At 38.3% G+C, this 20,816-nt stretch overlaps 1 protein-coding gene across 6 annotated transcripts in view; it reads right to left on the bottom strand.

Annotated features, from left to right (window-relative positions):
* The window catches only part of utrn (utrophin), a 222,703-nt gene that overhangs the window by 52,804 nt on the left and 149,083 nt on the right, over positions 1–20,816 (bottom strand). For all 6 annotated transcript variants that reach the window (XM_051880130.1, XM_051880128.1, XM_051880126.1 and 3 more), the window contains 8 exons: positions 15,947–16,215; positions 15,130–15,276; positions 13,876–13,954; positions 12,508–12,568; positions 3,921–3,982; positions 2,316–2,390; positions 623–824; positions 40–125 (listed from right to left, as the gene is read on the bottom strand). In XM_051880130.1, coding sequence (XP_051736090.1) covers positions 40–125; positions 623–824; positions 2,316–2,390; positions 3,921–3,982; positions 12,508–12,568; positions 13,876–13,954; positions 15,130–15,276; positions 15,947–16,215 — 981 coding nt within the window. The remainder of the gene's footprint in view (positions 1–39; positions 126–622; positions 825–2,315; positions 2,391–3,920; positions 3,983–12,507; positions 12,569–13,875; positions 13,955–15,129; positions 15,277–15,946; positions 16,216–20,816) is intronic.

Genomic DNA, 20,816 nt, shown 5'->3' with positions numbered 1-20,816 from the left:
ACAGACGGCTAGACAGACAGACAGACAGACAGATCTTACATTTGTATTTCTCCTCCAGATGACCCTTACAAAGGGAGAGGAGACCAATCTTCATCGACAGAACTCGGATTTTCCCACTGCGACCCCTGTGGCATACAAAAAACATTGTGGATAAGAGAAAAGAGGCAGCAGTAAGCACATGAAAATACTATACATCTGCCCATTGTTGATTAGAAAATAATTTTTTTTAGTGTTAATTTTGTATAACACTGAGTCCATGGAAGCACTAAAGGTCAGAGCTCGAGGGTTTCTGCAGTAACAGCTCATCAATCAGCTCTGAGCTCCAGGCCAGCCTTCAGCAAAATGGAATAATTTCTGTTTCCTACTTGATTTACATCAGAAATGCACTAGTATAAAAATATTCAGCATAGTGAAGCCTCATTTAAACAACTGCATACACACATGATCAGAAACATAAGGCAATGTCAATAAGTAGACCAGAGACATCTCAAGCTTACTCTGATGCAAGGCTGATGTGCAGATATATAGGTCTTAGCATAATTCTGAATAGCTGTGCAAGATGAAGACACGCTGCATTTTAAAGCAGCAGTGTAGATCTAGTGCTGTTGTGTGCCATACGTACGTGTCATGGACATTGAGCAGCCAGTTGAGACACATGTCCACACACAGTGGGACGTTGACCAGGTCCTTGTGCTCCTGCTCCAGTCCGTCATAGACAGATGTCAGACAGTTGATGACCTCAGGAACGGTCAGCTGCTGTGAGTTCACCGTCAGCTTGTGCTGCTGGAACATGGACTGAGCCACACTCAGATCCAGCAGATCCACTGAAGAGAAACAGAGGCATAATGTTGGTGTTCACTGGAAGCAAAATCCTTCAGAACTGGACTGGGATATATCGTTTAACCCTATAAAGCCTACCGTATCATATTTGATATACAAACTTAAGGCTTTTAAATGATCAACATGCTCAAAACTTTGCTGAAAAACCTGTTCTGCAATCTTCTACATGGCTTCTGTCAACTGAAATCTTTACTGACTTTTATATTGTTAGTAATATTTGAAGATGAACATTTACTGGACTGAAGCAACTTAGGTTTACTTCATTATCCATACATAATTTTTTAGGAAAATCATGAGTATCAACTTTGATCCATCAGGCTTTATTTGTTCATCTGTCAATCATCATTGTATTGCAATGCATTATATATTTTAAAACTACAGCACTTTGATCATAAAACTAAGCATTTAAATATCATCTTAAGTCATTATTGGGAGTTTCAGAGTGACGACTGATATTTATATGCATTTTATGCAGTAGTCTGTTATACAGTTATGAAGATCTCATTGATTTACATTATATGCATCAGAATTTCATCCCAATTTTTGGCCAAATAAATGTCAGCATCTGCATTACAAGAAATAAAGAAATCAAATAAAAGCTTTTCTGAAATAATAAGCTGGATTTAAATGTTCTAGTAGATTATGACTTGCTAACTTTACTTAGTAAAGAGTTCTGCCATTTCTGGGACATGAGAAGAGAAATCTCTGTCCACCACAGAACATCAAGACAAGTTTTGGAGGCTCAGAGAAAGAAACACAGGAGATATTTTAAAAATAAGTAATTAAAAACACGTTAAAGGGCATATTTTCCACCTCAAAAATATTTTCTTAGATTATTTAAAATAAATGTCACTAGTCGCTTTCACAGCATCGTTGTGTTTATAGTCGCGCTCTTGCAAACTATTATAACTTGGACTTTCAGGGAAATGTCAAGATTATCTTGATGAACAAATTGTGTAAGCATCATAATATATTAGCCATTATTAGCTTAATTACTGCATATATATTGTATATATTTAATATATGCATAAAGAGACAAAATAACATAACGTATTTGATGTTTAGGATACAGTTACGTGGAGTGATACTGTGGGCAGAGCCTCTCAGCATAACACAACAAAAATAAAAACTGAGCTACCGGGCAAAATGTGTTGTTAACGCAAACACCCTGATTGACTGCTTGTCTCTTCATCGCGTCACACTTCAGTCAGGACACGGTGTCAGCATCTGAACCATCTTTGATGGAGCGATGGATGGCATATTCCCTGTTTACACTGTTTAATTAGACCAATTAACAACTCAAAAAACAAACACACATGCAAATGACGAGGACGTGAGGCACGGAGGCGGCGGAAGACATCACGTACACACACTCGCTCCTAACGAATCCTCTTTGTGCTGTTAATTGGGCCTCTCTGAGTTAATTGAGCCGATGGAGTGAGACGATGCAGCTCTAATCACACACACACACTTACAGCAGAGGGCTTTCTGTAGCCGGCGGATCTTCATAGCCGTCCTGTATGCAGAGAACCGCACGTTGTTGAGGTCAGCTAAAAAGAAACAGAAGAAAAGAGTGAGCGACATAAAAGTTGATAACAGAAAGACTGTAGACTGAACTGAACTGTCTGTGAACTGAGTCTGAGGATGAATGTTGGGTGGATCAGCAGAGAGCTCTTTATGTGTGAAAAAAAGATGTCAGATTCACAGATGAAATGTTTATTTTATTTTTAATGATTCGTCTAAACAACATTGTGACGTTAAATCCATAAATAGCGGAACATCTGGCACAATCTACAGCATATCTGTTATAAACAGTGTATCTGATTAAATGTTTCCCAACAAAAAAGACATGACATGCAGACTGATACAATATTTAACTTCACCTTGAAAAAATGGTCTGTAAATGAGTGTTTACAAGTATGATCTCACACTGATTAAGGTTAATAAGTCAACACAATGTAAAGGTCATGTAACAGGTTGAGCCGTGTTCTTATTAAGAAAAGGTCAAAAATGGTCAAAACAAAATATGATCAATACACCGAGATGTTTGTCTTATCTGTCAACTTTTACTGCTAGTGTTTGTCACACACATCACATTTGACATCAGACTGAAGATAATTTGATATAAAAACTATTGAAATTGTTTTTGTTAAATGAAATTAAATAAAATATAAATATTAGATTAAATTAAAAAATAAATAAATAAAATACTGCCTTGGCAACTAACTGAAATAAAATAATTTAAATTTGAAGTGCTAAAACTACTAAAACTAAACCTGAAAAAAAAAATAATAATAATAAAAATAAATAATATGACAAAAACATAAAAAAAATGTCTAAAACTTAAACTAAAATTAAAAGGAAAATATAGAACATAAAATCTAATTCAATATATTAATACTATAATAGTATATAAATAATGTAAATGTTAACATCATGTAAGAGCTAGCATTAAATAATAAACTACTTTTACAGTATTGATTAATTGTGAGTCATAATGTTTAATGTTAATTTCTACATACACTAATACATTAAAATTCTAAGTTTATTTAGTTAATTAGTTAATTTATTATGAACAAACATGAGTTAACAAAGAAAATAATATTTATAAATTAACATTAATATTATAAGATTAATAACTGCTGTAAAAATTTTATTTCATAACGTTTTTTTATTTCATTAACGAATAAAAACAAAGTGTTACTATATATATATATATATATATATATATATATATATATATATATATATATACACATATATATATATATATATATACACACACACACACCCCCCCTTGTGTTCGCGTGTGTGTGTGTGTGTGTGTGTGTGTGTGTGTGTGTGTGTGTGTGTGTGTGAGAGAGAGAGAGAGAGAAGAGAGAGAGACGACTCTAGAGGTTTCCTGCCTTACAGAGACAGCAAACACAGACACACACCTGCACTGACAGAGGGCCTCTGCGGACACTTGCTGTCCAGTATTTATTCATCTGTGTATTTTGGTGAGACTTGAGCTGCTCTCAGCACATCTCTCAGGGCCGATAACACATATTGGACTCAGTGTGTGTGTTTGTGTCACTTACAAAGAGAATGATAGAGCTCGGTCATCTTGGGATGGTCCCAGCATGTCGTCTGACTCTGATGACTGCAGAAGAGAACAGAGAGGGACAATTTAACTCTCACACTCATACATCTTACACCATCTGTTGTTACTGCGCGTGTGTGTGTGAGAAAGAGACGGTAGCTTGGACGCAAAAAGGTTTGAGGGGGCAAACGACTGAGCTGAATGAGAAAGAACCAAAGAAAAATAGCGGCAGAATCAAATGGATGAGATAAAGGTCTAGAGCAGAAATGGAGGAAGAGCACACAGAAGTATGGAGTTGTGTCTTAAATCAGCTCTGGCTGTGTATGTGTGTGTGTGGACTGAATTCTTTATACTATCTATTTCATTTGGTTCGGGTCAGATGTGACCTGACAGATCCATCCCGAGCTCTGGAGAAGCTTCCACTCCTCTGACCTCACTAACACAGCAGACACTACATGCTCACTCATTCCTGTCACATGTGTAGAAATAGAATAAGCGGGTGGAATGGCAATAAGCATGGATATCAACAGGATTTAGCCAATCAGAAGTGGTCTGTAATTGGTCAGGTTCACTGGGTCTAAATAATAATGTTTCTATTTCTACTCTTCACTGTTTCAAACTTAAAAGGATACTTCACCACTGGCAAAATGGGCTTTCAATACAACTTTGCTGCCTATATAGTAAAAAGGTGCATTTTCCCTTTTGCCAAATATAAAGGAAAACTTTAACACCCATAATGCACTGGACATGTTGCCGTCCAAGGCTACTCACAGTCTGCTATGCTTGACCAAAGTCAAATACCGCCTTGCTTTAGTAGGACATACTTTTTAGCAAACTTTTAGTCATAATGGTGTTTGTTGACTTATGTTGTTCTCGGGTACAAGAATTCAAAGAGTAAACGTTCAGTGGGAGTGAGTTACTGTTGGTTTCAGTGAAGGATCAAGCCTGTTGTAGGCAGTGGTGTTGGGCGATATGCTCCATAGTCACATCTTCCAATCATCAGCCTGTGAGATCAGCGATACACAATATTATCATGGGGTGGGGTACTTATTTGATTGTTAATTAGCTTATTTATTTGCTTATTTCTTCACTTATTAATTTGTTTTTTGTTACTTTGTTTTATAATCACGTAAAATGAGAATCTTTTTCTATTTTGCGAGCAAAGATGGAGTGTTTATTAATAAATCAGTTTATTTCCCCGGTAGTGAGGTAAAAACAACCTAATCATTCATGTCTGAAACAGAGCGTTCCATTTATTATGTCTGTTGTGATGTTAAATAAAGCATTAAAAACTGAAGAGTATTTCAACATGTAAGCGGGAAAATTACAGACACATATATTATCCTGTCATATTATCCTCTCAGCTGGAGCAGAACACAGACAATGGAAGTAAAGTTTTCACAAACACCATTAATTTGCTTTTGGTGAACGTCACACAGGGCAAACAAAGCCTCACGATTCTGAAATACCTTATGATCCCAGAAATTTGTCTCAGATGGCAATATTGTGCCCATAATCGCACAGTGTGCACTGTGCTTGATAAAACAAAAACTGCTTAGTGATCTGATGCGTTAAATAGAGGATTTGGTGCCCCGTGTAGAAAAACAACTTCGCGTTTCATAGGAACCTAATGCTCATATTTAAGATTAGTGATTGAAATTTTAATCTGTAATCTGGCTGGAAATGTTTGCCTGAAAGATGATAAAACATTCGAAAAGAGGACCTAGAGCCATATCTAGAGCAGAATATAGACAGTCGCTTTCCAGCAGAGTTTAACTCCAACCTGCTCCAACACACTGGAACAAACTCTTCTAGCGCTCCTGCAGACCCTGGCAGTATCTGAAATCACATACTTCCTTACTATATAGTAGGCAAAAAACACTATGTGACAAAAGTAGTGTGTCTGAATTCACAGTACTCATAAAAGAGCAGGCGAAAAGTCCCCTGATGATCTACTACTTCTGGCGAGATTCTGAAGAGTGCATTCAATGGACACTTTACTATCCCATGGGGCCTTGGGAGAGGATTATGAATGGCTGACGCTGACGCTGGTAGGTCATGCGACAGTAACAACATGGCGAATGTAGTATGTCCAAATTACGTTCATACTACACACACTCATACTACACTTTTTTAGCGGTCACGAAGTAACTACTTATTCAAAATAAATACCTACTCAATAGAGTACGTGATTTCGGACGCAGCCCTTGAGACTGGTTTAGGTTTAATTCATCAAGGATTGAGCTGATCTCTGCAGGACAGTGAGCGTCCAGGAGCAGGATCGGACACCCCTGGTTTTGGGTATTTTCACTGTACAACTTGCCATTGCAGGCTCATGTTTCAAGCTTGATGTTTTAGCATATAATGTATTAGCAAAGGGCTAGATGGTCTACTGATGTCAAGATTTATAATGAAAAAAAAAAGTTTACATTTGGTCACCCAAAGCTGATTAGATTGCTTCAGAAGACATGCATTAAACCACTGGAGTCATATGGATTACTTTTACGTAGCCTTCACGTGCTTTTTGGAGCTTTAAAGTTGGTCACCATCCACTTACATTATATAGACCTACAGAGCTGGAATATATTTCTAAAATCATTTGTTTGTGCTCTGCAGAAGACAGTCACACACATCTGGGATGGCATGAGGGTGAGTCAATGAAGAAAATTTTCATTTTGGGTATTTTAGCTATTTCTTTAACAACCAACCATTGAAAAGCTCATGCTGAGAAATGTCTGGAGCTGTTATAGTCTCGAGTCCAACACCAGTATTGCTTCTCTCACAAACTCCCAAGCAAACAAGACTGTGTCTCACTGAGTGTCTGTTTAGGAGAGCCAGACAGAGAGAGACAGATGCTGGGACAGAGGCTGTCAGCAGGTGCTGAGTGAATCTCATCATCTCATTCACAGGTTGATGAGAGGTCCTTTCCGCTCCGCTGGCATCGGTGAGCGGCTCAAGCGGTCTCAGACTGTTCGTTTCAGCCAGACCCAACAGACAAACCGCTAGGGACTTAGTGCAGCTTTAAATAGACCCTGATGGGCATTCAGGGTTCAGTTTACTGACGCATGCATGGAGCCAGGTGACGGCGGATGATGGTTCTGTCACATAAATTGATTTTCAGCAGTGAGGATCAGTGAGGACTGAACAGGGCTGTCTGGAGGGCTGAGATCTGGGCGCTAATTCAGCTGGTTACTGCACACGGGGGAAATAAGCAGTTTCACCACTGCTCTACAGCAGGAGAACAGTGAAGAAGTGTCATCTACTCAAAACTACCGTGAGCTCCATCGCTACCTGTTACGGTGGCATGCTAACCGTCATGGAACGCCACAAGTGACACTCACACGGCAGCTCTGTTAGTGGTCACTCATGTACACCACACAGTTAGCATCATGCTAAGCTAACAATGCAACACACTAATGAGAAATATTCTGGAAGAAATTTTTAGTTCTTGTATAAAACTAATTTCATTACTGAATTCAAATCCTGAGATTTATGAAAGGATGATACCATAGTACTCTTAGAAAATTTGGGATACTGTGTAAATACCACGGTATATGAATAATCACTGCTTCACCATGCTATAAGTACATCAAAGTGCCACATGTGTATGCATCTAGTTTCCACCAAGTGCTGCAGCGGCTTCTTACACTGCCGTTCAAAAGTTTGGGATTTTTGAATGTTTTTAAAAGAAGTCTCTTCTGCTCACCAAGGCTGCATTTATTTGATAAACAATACAGTAAAAACAGTAATATTGTGACATATTATTACATACAAGTCTATCTTAAAATGTAATTTATTCCTGTGATCAAAGCTGAATTTTCAGCATCATTACTCCAGTCTTCAGTGTCACATGATCCTTCAGAAATCATTCTAATATGATGATTTGATGCTCAAGAAACATTTCTGATTATTATCAATGTTGAAAACAGCTGTGCTGCTTCAGACTTGTGTGTAAACATTGATACATTTTTTCAGGATTTTAGGATTTTCAGAAGGAATAGAAAAAAATAGCAAAAGAACAGCATTTATTTGAAATAGATTTTTTTTGTTTCATTATAAATGTCTTTACTGTTATTTTTGAGCAATTTAATGTGTCCTTACTGAATAAAAGTATAAAAAAACCTAACTGTCAAACTTTTAAATGGTAGTATAACAGAGGGAAAAAAAAAACAAAACAAAAAAAAAAAACAGAAACTAAGAAATAACTGCTTATTTACATTCTGCAGAAAACGCGTTCGTACAGCGCTCCAGCAGCAGGCACGTGTTTACAGTAAGGAATGTGAGATGAGTTTTATTCAGAGCGGTGATCTGCTTACAGGATTAACTGCTGCTCTCTCATCTCAGCACACACACACACACTCTCTCTCTCTCTGAAGTCCAGGGAGTGTGTATCTGAACAAACTCTGATGAATAAACATGAACTCAACTCATTAAATTCACAAAATAGTCTTTAGAGTTACAGAAATAAGCTTTTCTTCAAAAATACTCTGTAGATAAAATACATTTCCTTTCTTTCGGCCTTTATCTGTCACTCTTTATGCGGGTCTGACGCAGGTCTGACACACACACACACACACACATCTCATCGCGGTGCCCCCGCATTCCCATTTCTCCCCCCCGGAACGCGATTTCTACCGCGGGAGAACAATCCACACACCACCACCCCACCCCCCATCCGGAATGCGATTTCGGCCAAGGGAGAAACCCACAACACCCCACACTCTATATATATATATATATATATTTATATATACACACACGCACACATTACTATTTTAAAATACTATTCAAATAATACTAAAATCCTTTCATATATCTTTCTTTGTTTTAAAGGGTTAGTTCACCCAAAAATGAAAATTCTGTCATTAATTACTCACCCTCGTGCCGTTTTACACCCGTAAGACCTTCGTTCATCTTCGGAACGCAAATTATATTATTGTTTAAATCCGATGGCTCAGTGAGGCCTGCATAGCCAGCAATGACATTTCCTCTCTCAAGATCCATAAAGGTACTAAAAACATATTTAAATCAGTTCATGTGAGTACAGTGGTTCAATATTAATATTATAAAGCGACGAGAATATTTTTGGTGCGCCAAAAAAAAACGACTTATTTAGTGAAGCTTCATGAAGCTTCGGAGCGTTATAAATCAGCGTGTCGAATCATGATTCGGATCGCGTGTCAAACCGCCAAACTGCTGAAATCACGTGACTTTGGCGCTCCGAACTGTGGATTCGACACGCTGATTCATTATGCTCCGAAGCTTCCTGAAGCAGTGTTTTGAAATCGGCCATCACTAAATAATTCATTATTTAGTTTTTTTTTGGCGCACCAAAAATATTCTCGTCGCTTTATAATATTAATATTGAACCACTGTACTCACATGAACTGATTTAAATATGTTTTTAGTACATTAATGGATCTTGAGAGAGGAAATGTCATTGCTCCCTATGTAGGCCTCACTGAGCCATCGGATTTCAACAAAAATATCTCAATTTGCGTTCCGAAGATCAACGAAGGTCTTACGGGTGTGGAACAGCATGAGCGTGAGTAATAAATGACAGAATTTTCATTTTTGGGTGAACTAACCCTTTAACATAACATTAATAATAATAATAATAATAATAATAATAATAATAATACATTAATTTATATTTCATTTTTATTTATTAATTTGTTAGGTAAGGTGCCATGCAATAAGCAAAATAATGTTCTCGTGGGCAGGTTAAAACAAACAAACAAACAAACAAACAAACAATACTGTGCATAGAAAGTAAAGCGAAACATGGATACAACCAAAAACAAACAAAAAGAGATCTGAAACCACATTTCAGGCCAGAAAAGAGAATTGGGTTCATTTTCACTTTCTGATCAACTTAAAGAGGTTTTATTAAAGATAACCCAATGGTAAAAACACACAAAACAACCACTTTTTTAGTCGCAATTCTCTTTTCTTTAAAGTTATTATACAGACAAATCGGTCTGTCATGGCCAAGAAGTTCCTGTAGATTGTCCTGCACACTGAGCTTTGTTTCAGAGTGGTCAGGGCTTTCCCTCACAATTACCAGGATGCCGAGAGTCAGCGACTTTTAATTAGGAAGGCCAGTAAGCTTTGCTAATTCCCCCTGCCTCAGAACAGGAAGATCAATGAGCCGAGAGGATGCATTGTACGGAGACGCAGATGTTTGTTCTGGAGAGCAGCGCTCTAGATGTAAGAGCACAGAGAGCTTTGAGCGTTGTGTGGAAATGTAACAGAGATTCCCTCAGGAAATGAAACGATGAGGGGGAAAAAAGGATCTCTGGTGTATTCATATATGCACAGCCATATGGGTGCTGTCAGAGCCATCCGCGAAAAAAAGAAGTTCAGCTAACGGCCATTCCTCACAACACACCTGCCGCCCTGCACACGCAACGCTGCTGTTGTCTGCTTTCACTTTTACAGGCCCCTTTCATCTCCTTTATTCCACTACAAAACTCCAGGGTTAAAACATTACACACTGCTGATCTGCACAACATGGAACAATCTGTTCGGCGAAATTCAGCAACACAGTTTAGTGACTAATAACTGCAATATCCATGCATGCATTAATGGAGACCACAGATACCATGGCAAATTTTCACAAAATGTATTATTCTTTCTCTCGGTCACTATTATTTTTTCCATGTTATTCACATGCCATTCATCCTCGTCTATTTCTGGATGATTTCCAAGCCTATTGTCAGGATGCTGCTGTATGCAACAGTCTCTCTCTCTCTCCAGCTTTGTCTCTTGGGGCTTGATTGGCACAATGGGACAATGTATTCGGGCAAAACGGCTGTAACTGAGGGAATTACCTGTAGTCTGCAGAGACGTGAGATCACACATGCATTTACTGAACAAACCCAGCTTGATATGGTGGTTTGGATTTGACTGTTATTACATGACAAACGTGAGTTACAGTGAAGAACCTGATCTCCACTGAGACCCTGGGGTCCTAAATCAGTAAAACATATGTATAATCTCAGTATATAGTATATATATTTACAATGTCAACTTTTTAAAAAAAAGAAATTAATATTTGTATTCATCATGGATGCATTAAATTGATCACTGTTACAAATTCTGTTCTGAAATTCTGTTCTTTTGATGAAATTTCTATTCATCAAAAATTCTGAGAAAAACAACAACAACAAAAAAAAAAAAACAGTTTCCACAAAAAAAATATTATAACATTAACAGCAGCACAATGTTGAACTGTTTTCAACATCGATAATAATCAGAAATGTTTCTTGATCATCAAATCATCATATTAGAATGATTTCTGAAGTATCATGTGACACTGAAGACTGGAGTAATGATGCTGAAAATTCAGCTTTGATCACAGGAATATATGACATTTTACAACATATAACATAAAAAACTATTTGATTTAATTGTAATAATATTTCACAAAATTACTGCATGTACTTTTTTTTTTCTTACCGATGCCAAACCTTTGAATGACAGTGCATGTGTAAATACACAGCAATAATTTACATCCGAAAGTTATGTCCAACTGTGTTAAAGGGTTAGTTCACCCAAAAATGAAAATTCTGTCATTAATTACTCACCCTCATGCCGTTCCACATCCGTAAGACCTGCATTCATCTTCAGAATACAAATTAAGATATTTTTGATAAAATTTGATGGCTCAGTGAGGCCTCTATTGCCAGCAAGATAATTAACACTTTCAGATGCCCAGAAAGATAGTAAAGACATATTTAAAACAGCTCATGTGACAGTGGTTCAACCTTAATGTTATGAAGCGACAAGAATACTTTTTGTGCACCAAAAAAACAAAATAATGACTTTATTCAACAATATCTAGTCATGGGCGATTTCAAAACACTGTTTCATGAAGCTTCACGAATCTTTTGTTTTGAATCAGTGGTTCGGAGCGCATATCAAACTGCCAAAGTCACGTGAACTATTGAAATTTCAAAACACTTATGACGTAACGAAGCGTCCTTTACTGAAACCACGTGACTTTGGCGCTCTGAACCACTGATTCAAAACAAAAGATTCGTAAAGATTTGAAGCAGTGTTTTGAAATCGCCCATCACTAGATAATGTTGAAAAGTCGTTATTTTGTTTTTTTTGGCGCACAAAAAGTATTCTCGTCACTTTATAATATTAAGGTTGAACCACTGTAGTCACATGAACTGTTTTAAATACGTCTTTAGTAGCTTTCTAGGCATCTGAAAGTGTTAATTATCTTGCTGGCAATAGAGGCCTCACCGAGCCATCGAATTTTATCAAAAATATCTTAATTTGTATTCAGAAGATGAACGAAGGTCTTATGGGTGTGGAACGGCATGAGGGTGAGTAATTAATGATAGAATTTTCATTTTTGGGTGAACTAACCCTTTAATACCAATAAAAAAAATGCAATGGAGCCCACATGAGCCGTACATCACAACTGGTGTGTTTCTAAATTCAGAAGGCAGATTTCACACCAAACGTGACAAACTCTGGTGTCAAACAGAGTCGGTTCTGCTCCAACAGCTCTAAAGTGAAAGCACCCTTAGAAAGATCAGTCCACATGGTGTGTCAGAGAGAGCACTTACTTGATGTAGTAGGGCACTTTATTCTGGGACACTGCTCTCTGCCAGGGCAGCTGCACTGAAGCTGCGGACACATAATAAAAGACTGATTAGAGTGGAGACCAGGGGTCTGAACATAATGGTGTTGGTAAATGAAGCATTAATTAAGAACATCTCTCTCATATCAGCGGACTCTCACTCTTTTAATTTCTCCTGACACTAAAGCATCGTTCCTGAGGTACACACTTGATGATATATATATCACACATCTGCTCTCTCAGCAGAATTTACTGTATGCAACACTGCTTTGAAGCTAATGGCATGGGATACAGGATGATACAACTTCAAAGGCCCAAGTCAAAAGTTCTGAGCGACGGTCTTTAGGTAAGACCTTTTCACATGAATCGCGTCAGCATTACCCAATACACTGAACTCTATGGATCGAAGCATCAAGCTGCAGAGTAACTCCCGGCGCAGTGATGGAATGGAAAAAGGATGGGAAAGGACAAGACAGGTGTTGTAACACAAGGTTCAAAGTAAGAAAAATGAATTTGCTGCCATTTACCGCCAAGCTTTCGGAAAAAAAGGGGGGGGGGAAAGGTTTAATGAGTCCTTTCTTGTTTTTATGTACTGTTATTGTTATATCTTGTTATTTAATTTATATTTCATTGGCACATTATAAAACTGCTAAACTAAAACCAGTGTGTGTGTGTGTGTGTGTGTGTGTGTTAATGACTGCTCTTGACAGTCCATTGAAACAGAAAATAGTGGACGATTAACCTCTGAATTATTAAACACAAAAGCATCACCACAGATAAGTGTGTACGTGCGGACTGTGGTGTCTGATTTTCCACAGTCTCTGACACTGGCTGCTTCATTTTTCATGGCTGACAGTTATTGTTTGTGCAAAAGCGTAAACTTGTGTCAATTAGAATCAAATGAATTTTAATTAGCTCTGTCCCCTCAATAAGTGTGAATTGGCAAATGTCTGTGACAACAACATTGATTCTATTAACACTCTACACGAGCAATTATTATATTGTGAATATTGTATGAACAGCAAAATGGGTCATCAGAGTATGTTTTAGATGATGGCGTGCTGGTGTTCCCACCAGGCTTCTTAACTAGTTATCCAGCAAGGCTGGCTGGTCAACCAACTTCGCTAACTTCTGGAGAACGGTCCAACAACTAGACCAGCACCAAACTAGCACTAACCATTGGAGATTCATGCTGCTCTACGCTGGTCTTTTCAACAGGGATAGTTGTATTTATGTATTAATGCAAGTACCACTAACTTGTTAGGCAGGGTTGGAGAATAGTAACATAACGTTGACATGATTGTGTGAATTTATTCATGTTTTTTTACTGTTTTAATGTGGGATAGTGACTCACTGGATAAGAAGTGTTGAGAGGAAGGTCCAAAATCCCTGTGTGCTTCCCGTAAGAGCTTCAACCTGTCCTCTACAGCCGCCTGGAGCGAGAGAAAAAGATAGGTTGGTCGCTAAATGGAATATCACAAACAAGCTGAAAAAAAAAAAAATGCATGCACACACTCACAGCATGGTACAAAACTCAGCATTTGAAAGACAGTAATGAACAGACACACTCAGACTCTGCAGTTTCAGTGAGTGTTCTAAACAGATCTGGAGGAAAACAGATATGTCCTCGTCAAAGCTCAAACACACACAGTTTCTGAGTACTCTATTGAGAACAGCATACACTCTTCACATACATAGACTAGAATAATAACACAAATCATTAGAGAAGGAAGGATTCATTAGAAGGAAAAGAAGAAATAAAGCAAAAGGGAAAGGAAATGAAAGGAAACAGGCAAGAAATGAAAGAAAAGAAAATGAAAGGAAAGAAAAATGAAGAAAAGAAAAGAAAATAAAGAGGAGTATGCAGAGGCCCTGCATGAAAGGAACATGACAACACAGGAAAAGAAAAAGAAAATGAAAGGAAACGAAATGGGACAAAGGAAAAAAAGGATTGGAGCATACAGAGGAAACAGGAAGAGGAAGGAAGACGAATGGAAAAGAAAAAGGAAAGGAAAGGAAAGCAAAGAGGGAAAAGAGGAAAAAATGGGAAAAAAGGATTGGAGCATTCAGAGGACTTGCATACAAACAGGAAGAGGAATGAGGAAGAATGGAAAAGAAAAAGGAAAAGAAAGAAAAAAGAAAAAAGGAAAGGAAAGGGGAAAAGGAAACAGGATTGGAGCATGCAGAGGACTTGCATAAAAACAGGAAGAGGAGGAGGAACAACAAAGGAAAGGAAAGGAAAGGAAAGGAAAGGAAGAGGAAAGGAAAGGAAAGGAAGACAGGCAGAGGACTTGCATACAAACAGGAAGAGGAAGGAGGAAGAATGGAAAAGAAAAAGGAAAGGAAAGGAAAGGAAAGGAAAGGAAAGGAAAGGAAAGGAAAGGAAAAAGGAATAAAGGATTGCAGCATGCAGAGGAAACAGGAAGAGGAAGGAGGAACAAAGGAAAATGTTAAGAAAATGAACAGGAAAGGAAATGTAACAGGAAAAAGGATAGGAGCATGCAGAGGACCTGCATGAAACAAACAGGAAGAGGAAAAAGGAGGAAATGCAAATTAAAAGAACAAGTAAAAGAACTGGAAAAGAAAGGTTCAGGTGTAGGCAGAGGACCTGCAGTAGTTTCCAGCGCATGTTGAGGTTGTCTAACTGGCGGTTGGTGGTGGAGGACAGCTGGACGTCCAGTGGAGTCAGCTGACCTGCCAGATCATTCACAGCTCGAACATCCTGTTTCAGAGGAGCAATCTCCTCACGGAACGCCTGAAACACACACATACATACGGAGAGAGAAATAATCCCATTACCATCTTTATCTCTGCATATCTCCAAACACAAATTTAAATAAATCATCAGCCGGAGCCTTTGGAAATAACTCACACCATGTGTGAGAGGTGTAACAGCGTCACTGCAGGACAAAACTATAAAAATAGCTTCAGGCAGGAAAATGATTGACTAGAATAATCCTTAAAGGAATAGTTCACAAAAAAACTGGAAGTTCTGTCACCATTTACCCTACAAGTGTGTTCTTACAAACCCAAAACATTGAATACGTTAAGATGGAGATGTTAAACTGGATGTTCACATGACTCTTTTCACACAATGGAAGTAAAAAAAGACTAGGGGCTGTCAAGCTCTAAAAAGGACACTGTATTTGTAATACTTTTTTAGTGCTTTTTGTCATTTTTGGAGACATAGTATTGTTATCGTATAAAGAAGCATACAGATATACATCATCATTTATGCTCCACAGAAGAAAGACATACAGGTTTGAATGAAATGAGGGTGAGTAACTGATGACAAAATTACCATGTACCAATTATTCCTTGGCTGAACTTTTACTGATATCATCCCTAACGATTAAGGAGCTCGTTCTGGACTTATCGCCATGGTTACAGACCGCAGTCGTGAATAAGCACAGTGATATACTCACCGTTGTCCTTTCGATGTGATCCTGTAGGGAATCTATCAGAAGGTCTCCCACAGGTTGCCATCCTGCCTTGAGCTCCTCTGCCTGGGCTAGACGCAGGTCCAGTTGGTCCATGGAGCTCTGGAGATCCTGGAGTTTATCTAGCGCTCTCTCCACCTGCTCTTGCCAGGTGCCCGCATGTCCCATGAGCCTCTCCCAGCGCTCACCCACCTCTGCAGTCTGCTTACGGATCGCCTTAGCCACCTGCTGGGCCTTCTCCTCCGGGGTCAGCTCTACGAAAAACAAACTCAATTTAATATGTCTTCACTTCAGTTGACCTCTGTTAAGTTCTTTTTGGAAAAGTACTCTGAAAGTTCTTGTTATAAAAGGTACACTAGGATTTTACAGGGCTATATACTGAAATGCTAAAGCACATACAGATGCTCTGTGTCAAACTCTTGTAAACTACAGAGGCCCATTCACACAATAACTAGCAATAATTATATTAACATCCACATCAATGGATGATAATGCTCTGACAGACAAGATTTGTCATCTGCCACCTTTAATCCTTGAGCTCTTCAAGTCAGGATAGATTCTGATTGTTTTTATCAGCTGGAAAAAACAGTCCTGAATGTGATAATTTCTCTGTGCCATCATTGTTAGAGTTGTGGTGGGAACTTCACTATTCTTACAGAATTTGAGCGATTATTAAAACTTTTCATTATAGTTATCATCCTTGGTGTGAATGGCCTTATAGTCTACAGCTACTTCATCTAAATAGATTCCCATAAGTGACTGATTTGAAATGAGTATCAGCTCCTTAAGCGAAGTGCACAAGACTTCATTAATACTCACAATTTTATAATACATTCTAATATATTTGTTGTTAGCATGTTGCTAAGCTAATTTTCTATCAATATAAGTAAATTGGACTTTTTATCAGTACTGAATAAAACAGAATTAATTTTGATAATTTTTCTAAGATTATGTTATTTCTAAAGGATACATGCAATGCTGTCTTAGAATGAGTCAAAGTGAGGTATCCTACAACAGTGGTTCTAAAACTGGGGTACGTGAGGTGACAGAGGGGGCACGCATTAATTCTACCCTACCTTAAAATAACATTAAAACTGAGCATGTATTTCTAACAGGCAAAATGCCGTAAAAGGTCAAATACATGACATCCAATCAAATTACCTCATCTTTTGCGGTCGAAACTGACTGCATCGTCGACACAAGCAGTGTGCGTATGATAGATTGTGTGAAGAGTTTGCTGCCTTAGCAAACCACGCTACAATACTGCCGTTCTCGACTACGTACCTTTGTAAAAGTGGGGATTTAGCACTTACTAGCATGAAGAACAAATATAGACACAGACTATACAGAAACAAATATAGAAGCATATCCTGTGTGAGTTCTTGTTTTTAATGTTGATAATACATTATACAAACAAGAATGCAATTTTTTCCCAAATATCCACACGACTGCAAATATGACGTTGATTTTATACAACATTTCAGCAAACTAAAGGGTAATATTAAGTAATGTTCATTTTAAACTCAGTATTGTTTGCTCTGTTTTGCAACAAAATAATAGTTCCAGTGAAAGCCACAGCAGAACTGCAACACACAGCGGCATTTTATAAACATCTGCAGCTTTGAATGAATCGAGTCAATGATTCAATGACTCATTCATAAATACAGCCACTTGCTTTACTGATTGAATGAACTCAATGACTCACACATTAAGACAGTGACTTACTGCCACCTATTGGTGGTTTTATATTAATATTTAAAAGTATAATTTCATTTTTACCATCATTGCATATTTCTCTATTGAACATTTTTTTTTATTTAAAACATTATTTTATAAAGGTAAAAATGAACTGTAAATCAATTTAAGGGGGCAAATATCATCCCTTATGGAAAAGGTGTGACCGCAGTCTAAATGTTAGAGAGGGGGTAAGCAGAAGGATGTTAAACGCCTCAGGTGGTACGACACACTAAAAGGTTTGGAAATCATTGTCCTACACTATGTCCTAACCAGACGTGATGGCACAGCATAGAATAAAACAAATAATTTCCAGCATGACAGTGATGTAAGATGAGCAACAGGGGACTCTATTTTTGGATTTTTGTTTTTTTTCCCCTGTGATATGGGAACAAAAACATACAAAATACGGACATTTTCACACTTAGCTCAATTTTTTTCAGCATTTGTTTTCAGAACCTGTGTGTTTTCTACCTTAGTTTGGTTCATTTAAGCATATATAAACATGGACACTCAGATATAGAGAATAATTGGTCCGAGATCACCTGAACTAGTTGGTCTTGGCCTGATTGAAAACAAACTCCAGAGCGGTTCGACTGTGGTGAGAAAGCAATCTGAACCAACGGACCCCCAAACTAAGTATCATAACTCATAATGGGAGATGTGTTAGGTAAAAAGCAGCAATGTCTGATTCTGTGGGTCACCACATTAGTAATCTTTTATCACATTACTTATTGAAAACCAAAGCGTGCCTATTCATCTTAAAATGTTGTGTAATTTCTCTTCTCAGAACGAGGTGCATTGCAAGAATCTGTCCTGATGAAGCATTAATTCCTGCTCTAACTGATAAATTACATGTATAGAGTGGCGATCCAGGCTTTTATATATATATATATATATATATGCATATATGTGTGTGTGACAACAGCTATTCTGCATCTTGATGGGTGAACACTATGAGCGGAATCCCAGAATATAAACTGCTGTATTCGGACCAATGAGAGGACAGTTTTACACACTTGTGACTTGTATAAACACATGTTGGTATGCTCTGAAATGTTGCCTTGTGAAAGCGAATCGAACCAAGAAGAAAATGCAACATTGTAACAATTTAAGTCCCTGTTTCGGAACAAATCAAACGATCTACAGGTCTGAAAAAGTCCTGTGTTCAATAAAAATTATAATCTTAGGTATTGATTATTCCATTTTGTTGTGTTTGCAAAGAGACTCCTACAAAGAGTAGCCTTGTTGCATCTGGTGTAGACAGACAAACTGCCTGTCCCGCTGGAATCTTATTGTATGTGGTTATGACAGCGTTAAAAGGCAGTACAATATTACCACATACTGTCTGGAACTGTCTTTGTGTTTGGGATACGCCTATGATTCCTAAAATGCTGCTATAGGAAGCTCCTAGGTTTTAGAATAGAGTAATATAAACGGTCTGTTTTTGTGCATCTTTCATTTATCAATATGGCAACAATCAGCTTTTCAACTTTGTGAGGTCACTTAAAAAAGTGTTTACTAATGAGTCCACTCAACTAATGAGCTAAAGAGAGGGAGGTTTACAGACGACAGGAGGCAAATGTTTGTGCCCAGGGCATGTCTACAGACAGGTCTACAGCATTAACATCTGCTCTTTCCTTCAGCTTCCAGGCTTTTTGAGGACGTGAGAAGACACTTTAGCTAATGTCACCATCACAAACGGCAGGGCTGATTTCTTCATTGCACAAATGCTCACCTCTATCTTTCATCTTTATATTTCAGCCAAGCGAGAATCAATTTACAATTCAAATGCGTTCAAGCGTTTCTGGAAAGGTTTGAAATTCAATTAAGATCCAGGGGTTGAATGAAAATGAAAGTGACGGTTTCGCAGCAGCTTGTTTATGCTCATTTGATGACGAACTGCGGAACAGATTGCTTTACATTTTAAAACATACAGTTCAATTTGGAAAACATGACTTTGCGTGAACATTAGTTGTGCATGATTTTATCTCTGTAAGCTGCTCCGGCTGTGTGTTTGTGTAGGACGGGCAGAGCACATGTGTGGTTATCTGTTCATATAGCTGAGCTCTGCGCTTTGATCGCAGGGATAAGGGAAGATGGGAGCGCTGAGATCGCTCAAGGACTCTGAATTGGAGATTGCTCGAGGTGTTTGGAGTGAGGCTTGAGGAGAGAGATCAGAAAATACTGCCCCTCTGAATCCAGCTGACATCAATACGAGTAAATGAGAATGTGTAAATGTGCAAATTTGTGGTAAGAATATTAACTAAGCAGCACACTGAATCTGCACCCTCAAAATTACACAGAAAAGATTGCCATAAATGTCAAAACTGCCATTTACAAAGTTCTACACATGCATGTTTTAGGGCTATGAAAAAAAAGTCGTTCTTCTGGATAATTATTGCAGCCATATCACCCTGTAGCCCAAAACTGGTTGCCCACTGAAGCTAAGCAGGGCTAAGCCTGGTTAGTACCTGGATGGGAGACCTCCTGGGAAAACTAGGATGCTGCTGGAAGAGGTGTTAGTGAGGCCAGCAGGGGGTGCTCACCCTGTGGTCTGTGTGGGTCCTAACACCCCAGTATAGTGACTATACTGTGAAAAAGCACCGTCCTTCGGATGAGACGTTAAACCGAGTTCCTGACTCTCTGTGGTCGTTAAAAATCCCAGGATGTCATTCGAAAAGAGTAGGGGTGTAACCCCGGCAACATGGCCAAATTTGTCCATTGGCCTCTGTCCATCATCTCCTAATCATCCCCATACACTGATTGGCTTCATCACTCTGTCTCCTCTCCACCAATAAGCTGGTGTGAGGTTGGCGTTCTGGCGCAATATGGCTGCCGTCGCATCATCCAGGTGGATGCTGCACATTGGTGGTGGTTGAGGAGATTCCCCCTACAATATGTAAAGCGCTTTGAGTGCCCAGAAAAGCTCTATACAAATGTAAGGAATTATTCTAGCATGTTATATGTTTGGCAACAGTTCTTCTACCCTAATTAATGGAGTGTGTAGCTTTTCATTTCTTAAACAACCATGTAGGAAGACACATCATGGCCATATTTCAAAATGACAATGTCAAGATTCATCAAGCTCAAACTGTGAAAGAATGGTTGGAGGGAGCAT

Source organism: Ctenopharyngodon idella, chromosome 22, assembly GCF_019924925.1.
Source record: "Ctenopharyngodon idella isolate HZGC_01 chromosome 22, HZGC01, whole genome shotgun sequence".
NCBI classification, from domain to species: domain Eukaryota; kingdom Metazoa; phylum Chordata; class Actinopteri; order Cypriniformes; family Xenocyprididae; genus Ctenopharyngodon; species Ctenopharyngodon idella.
The sequence above is the reverse complement of the archived record's forward strand: the minus strand, read 5'-3'. Positions and strand labels throughout refer to the sequence as shown.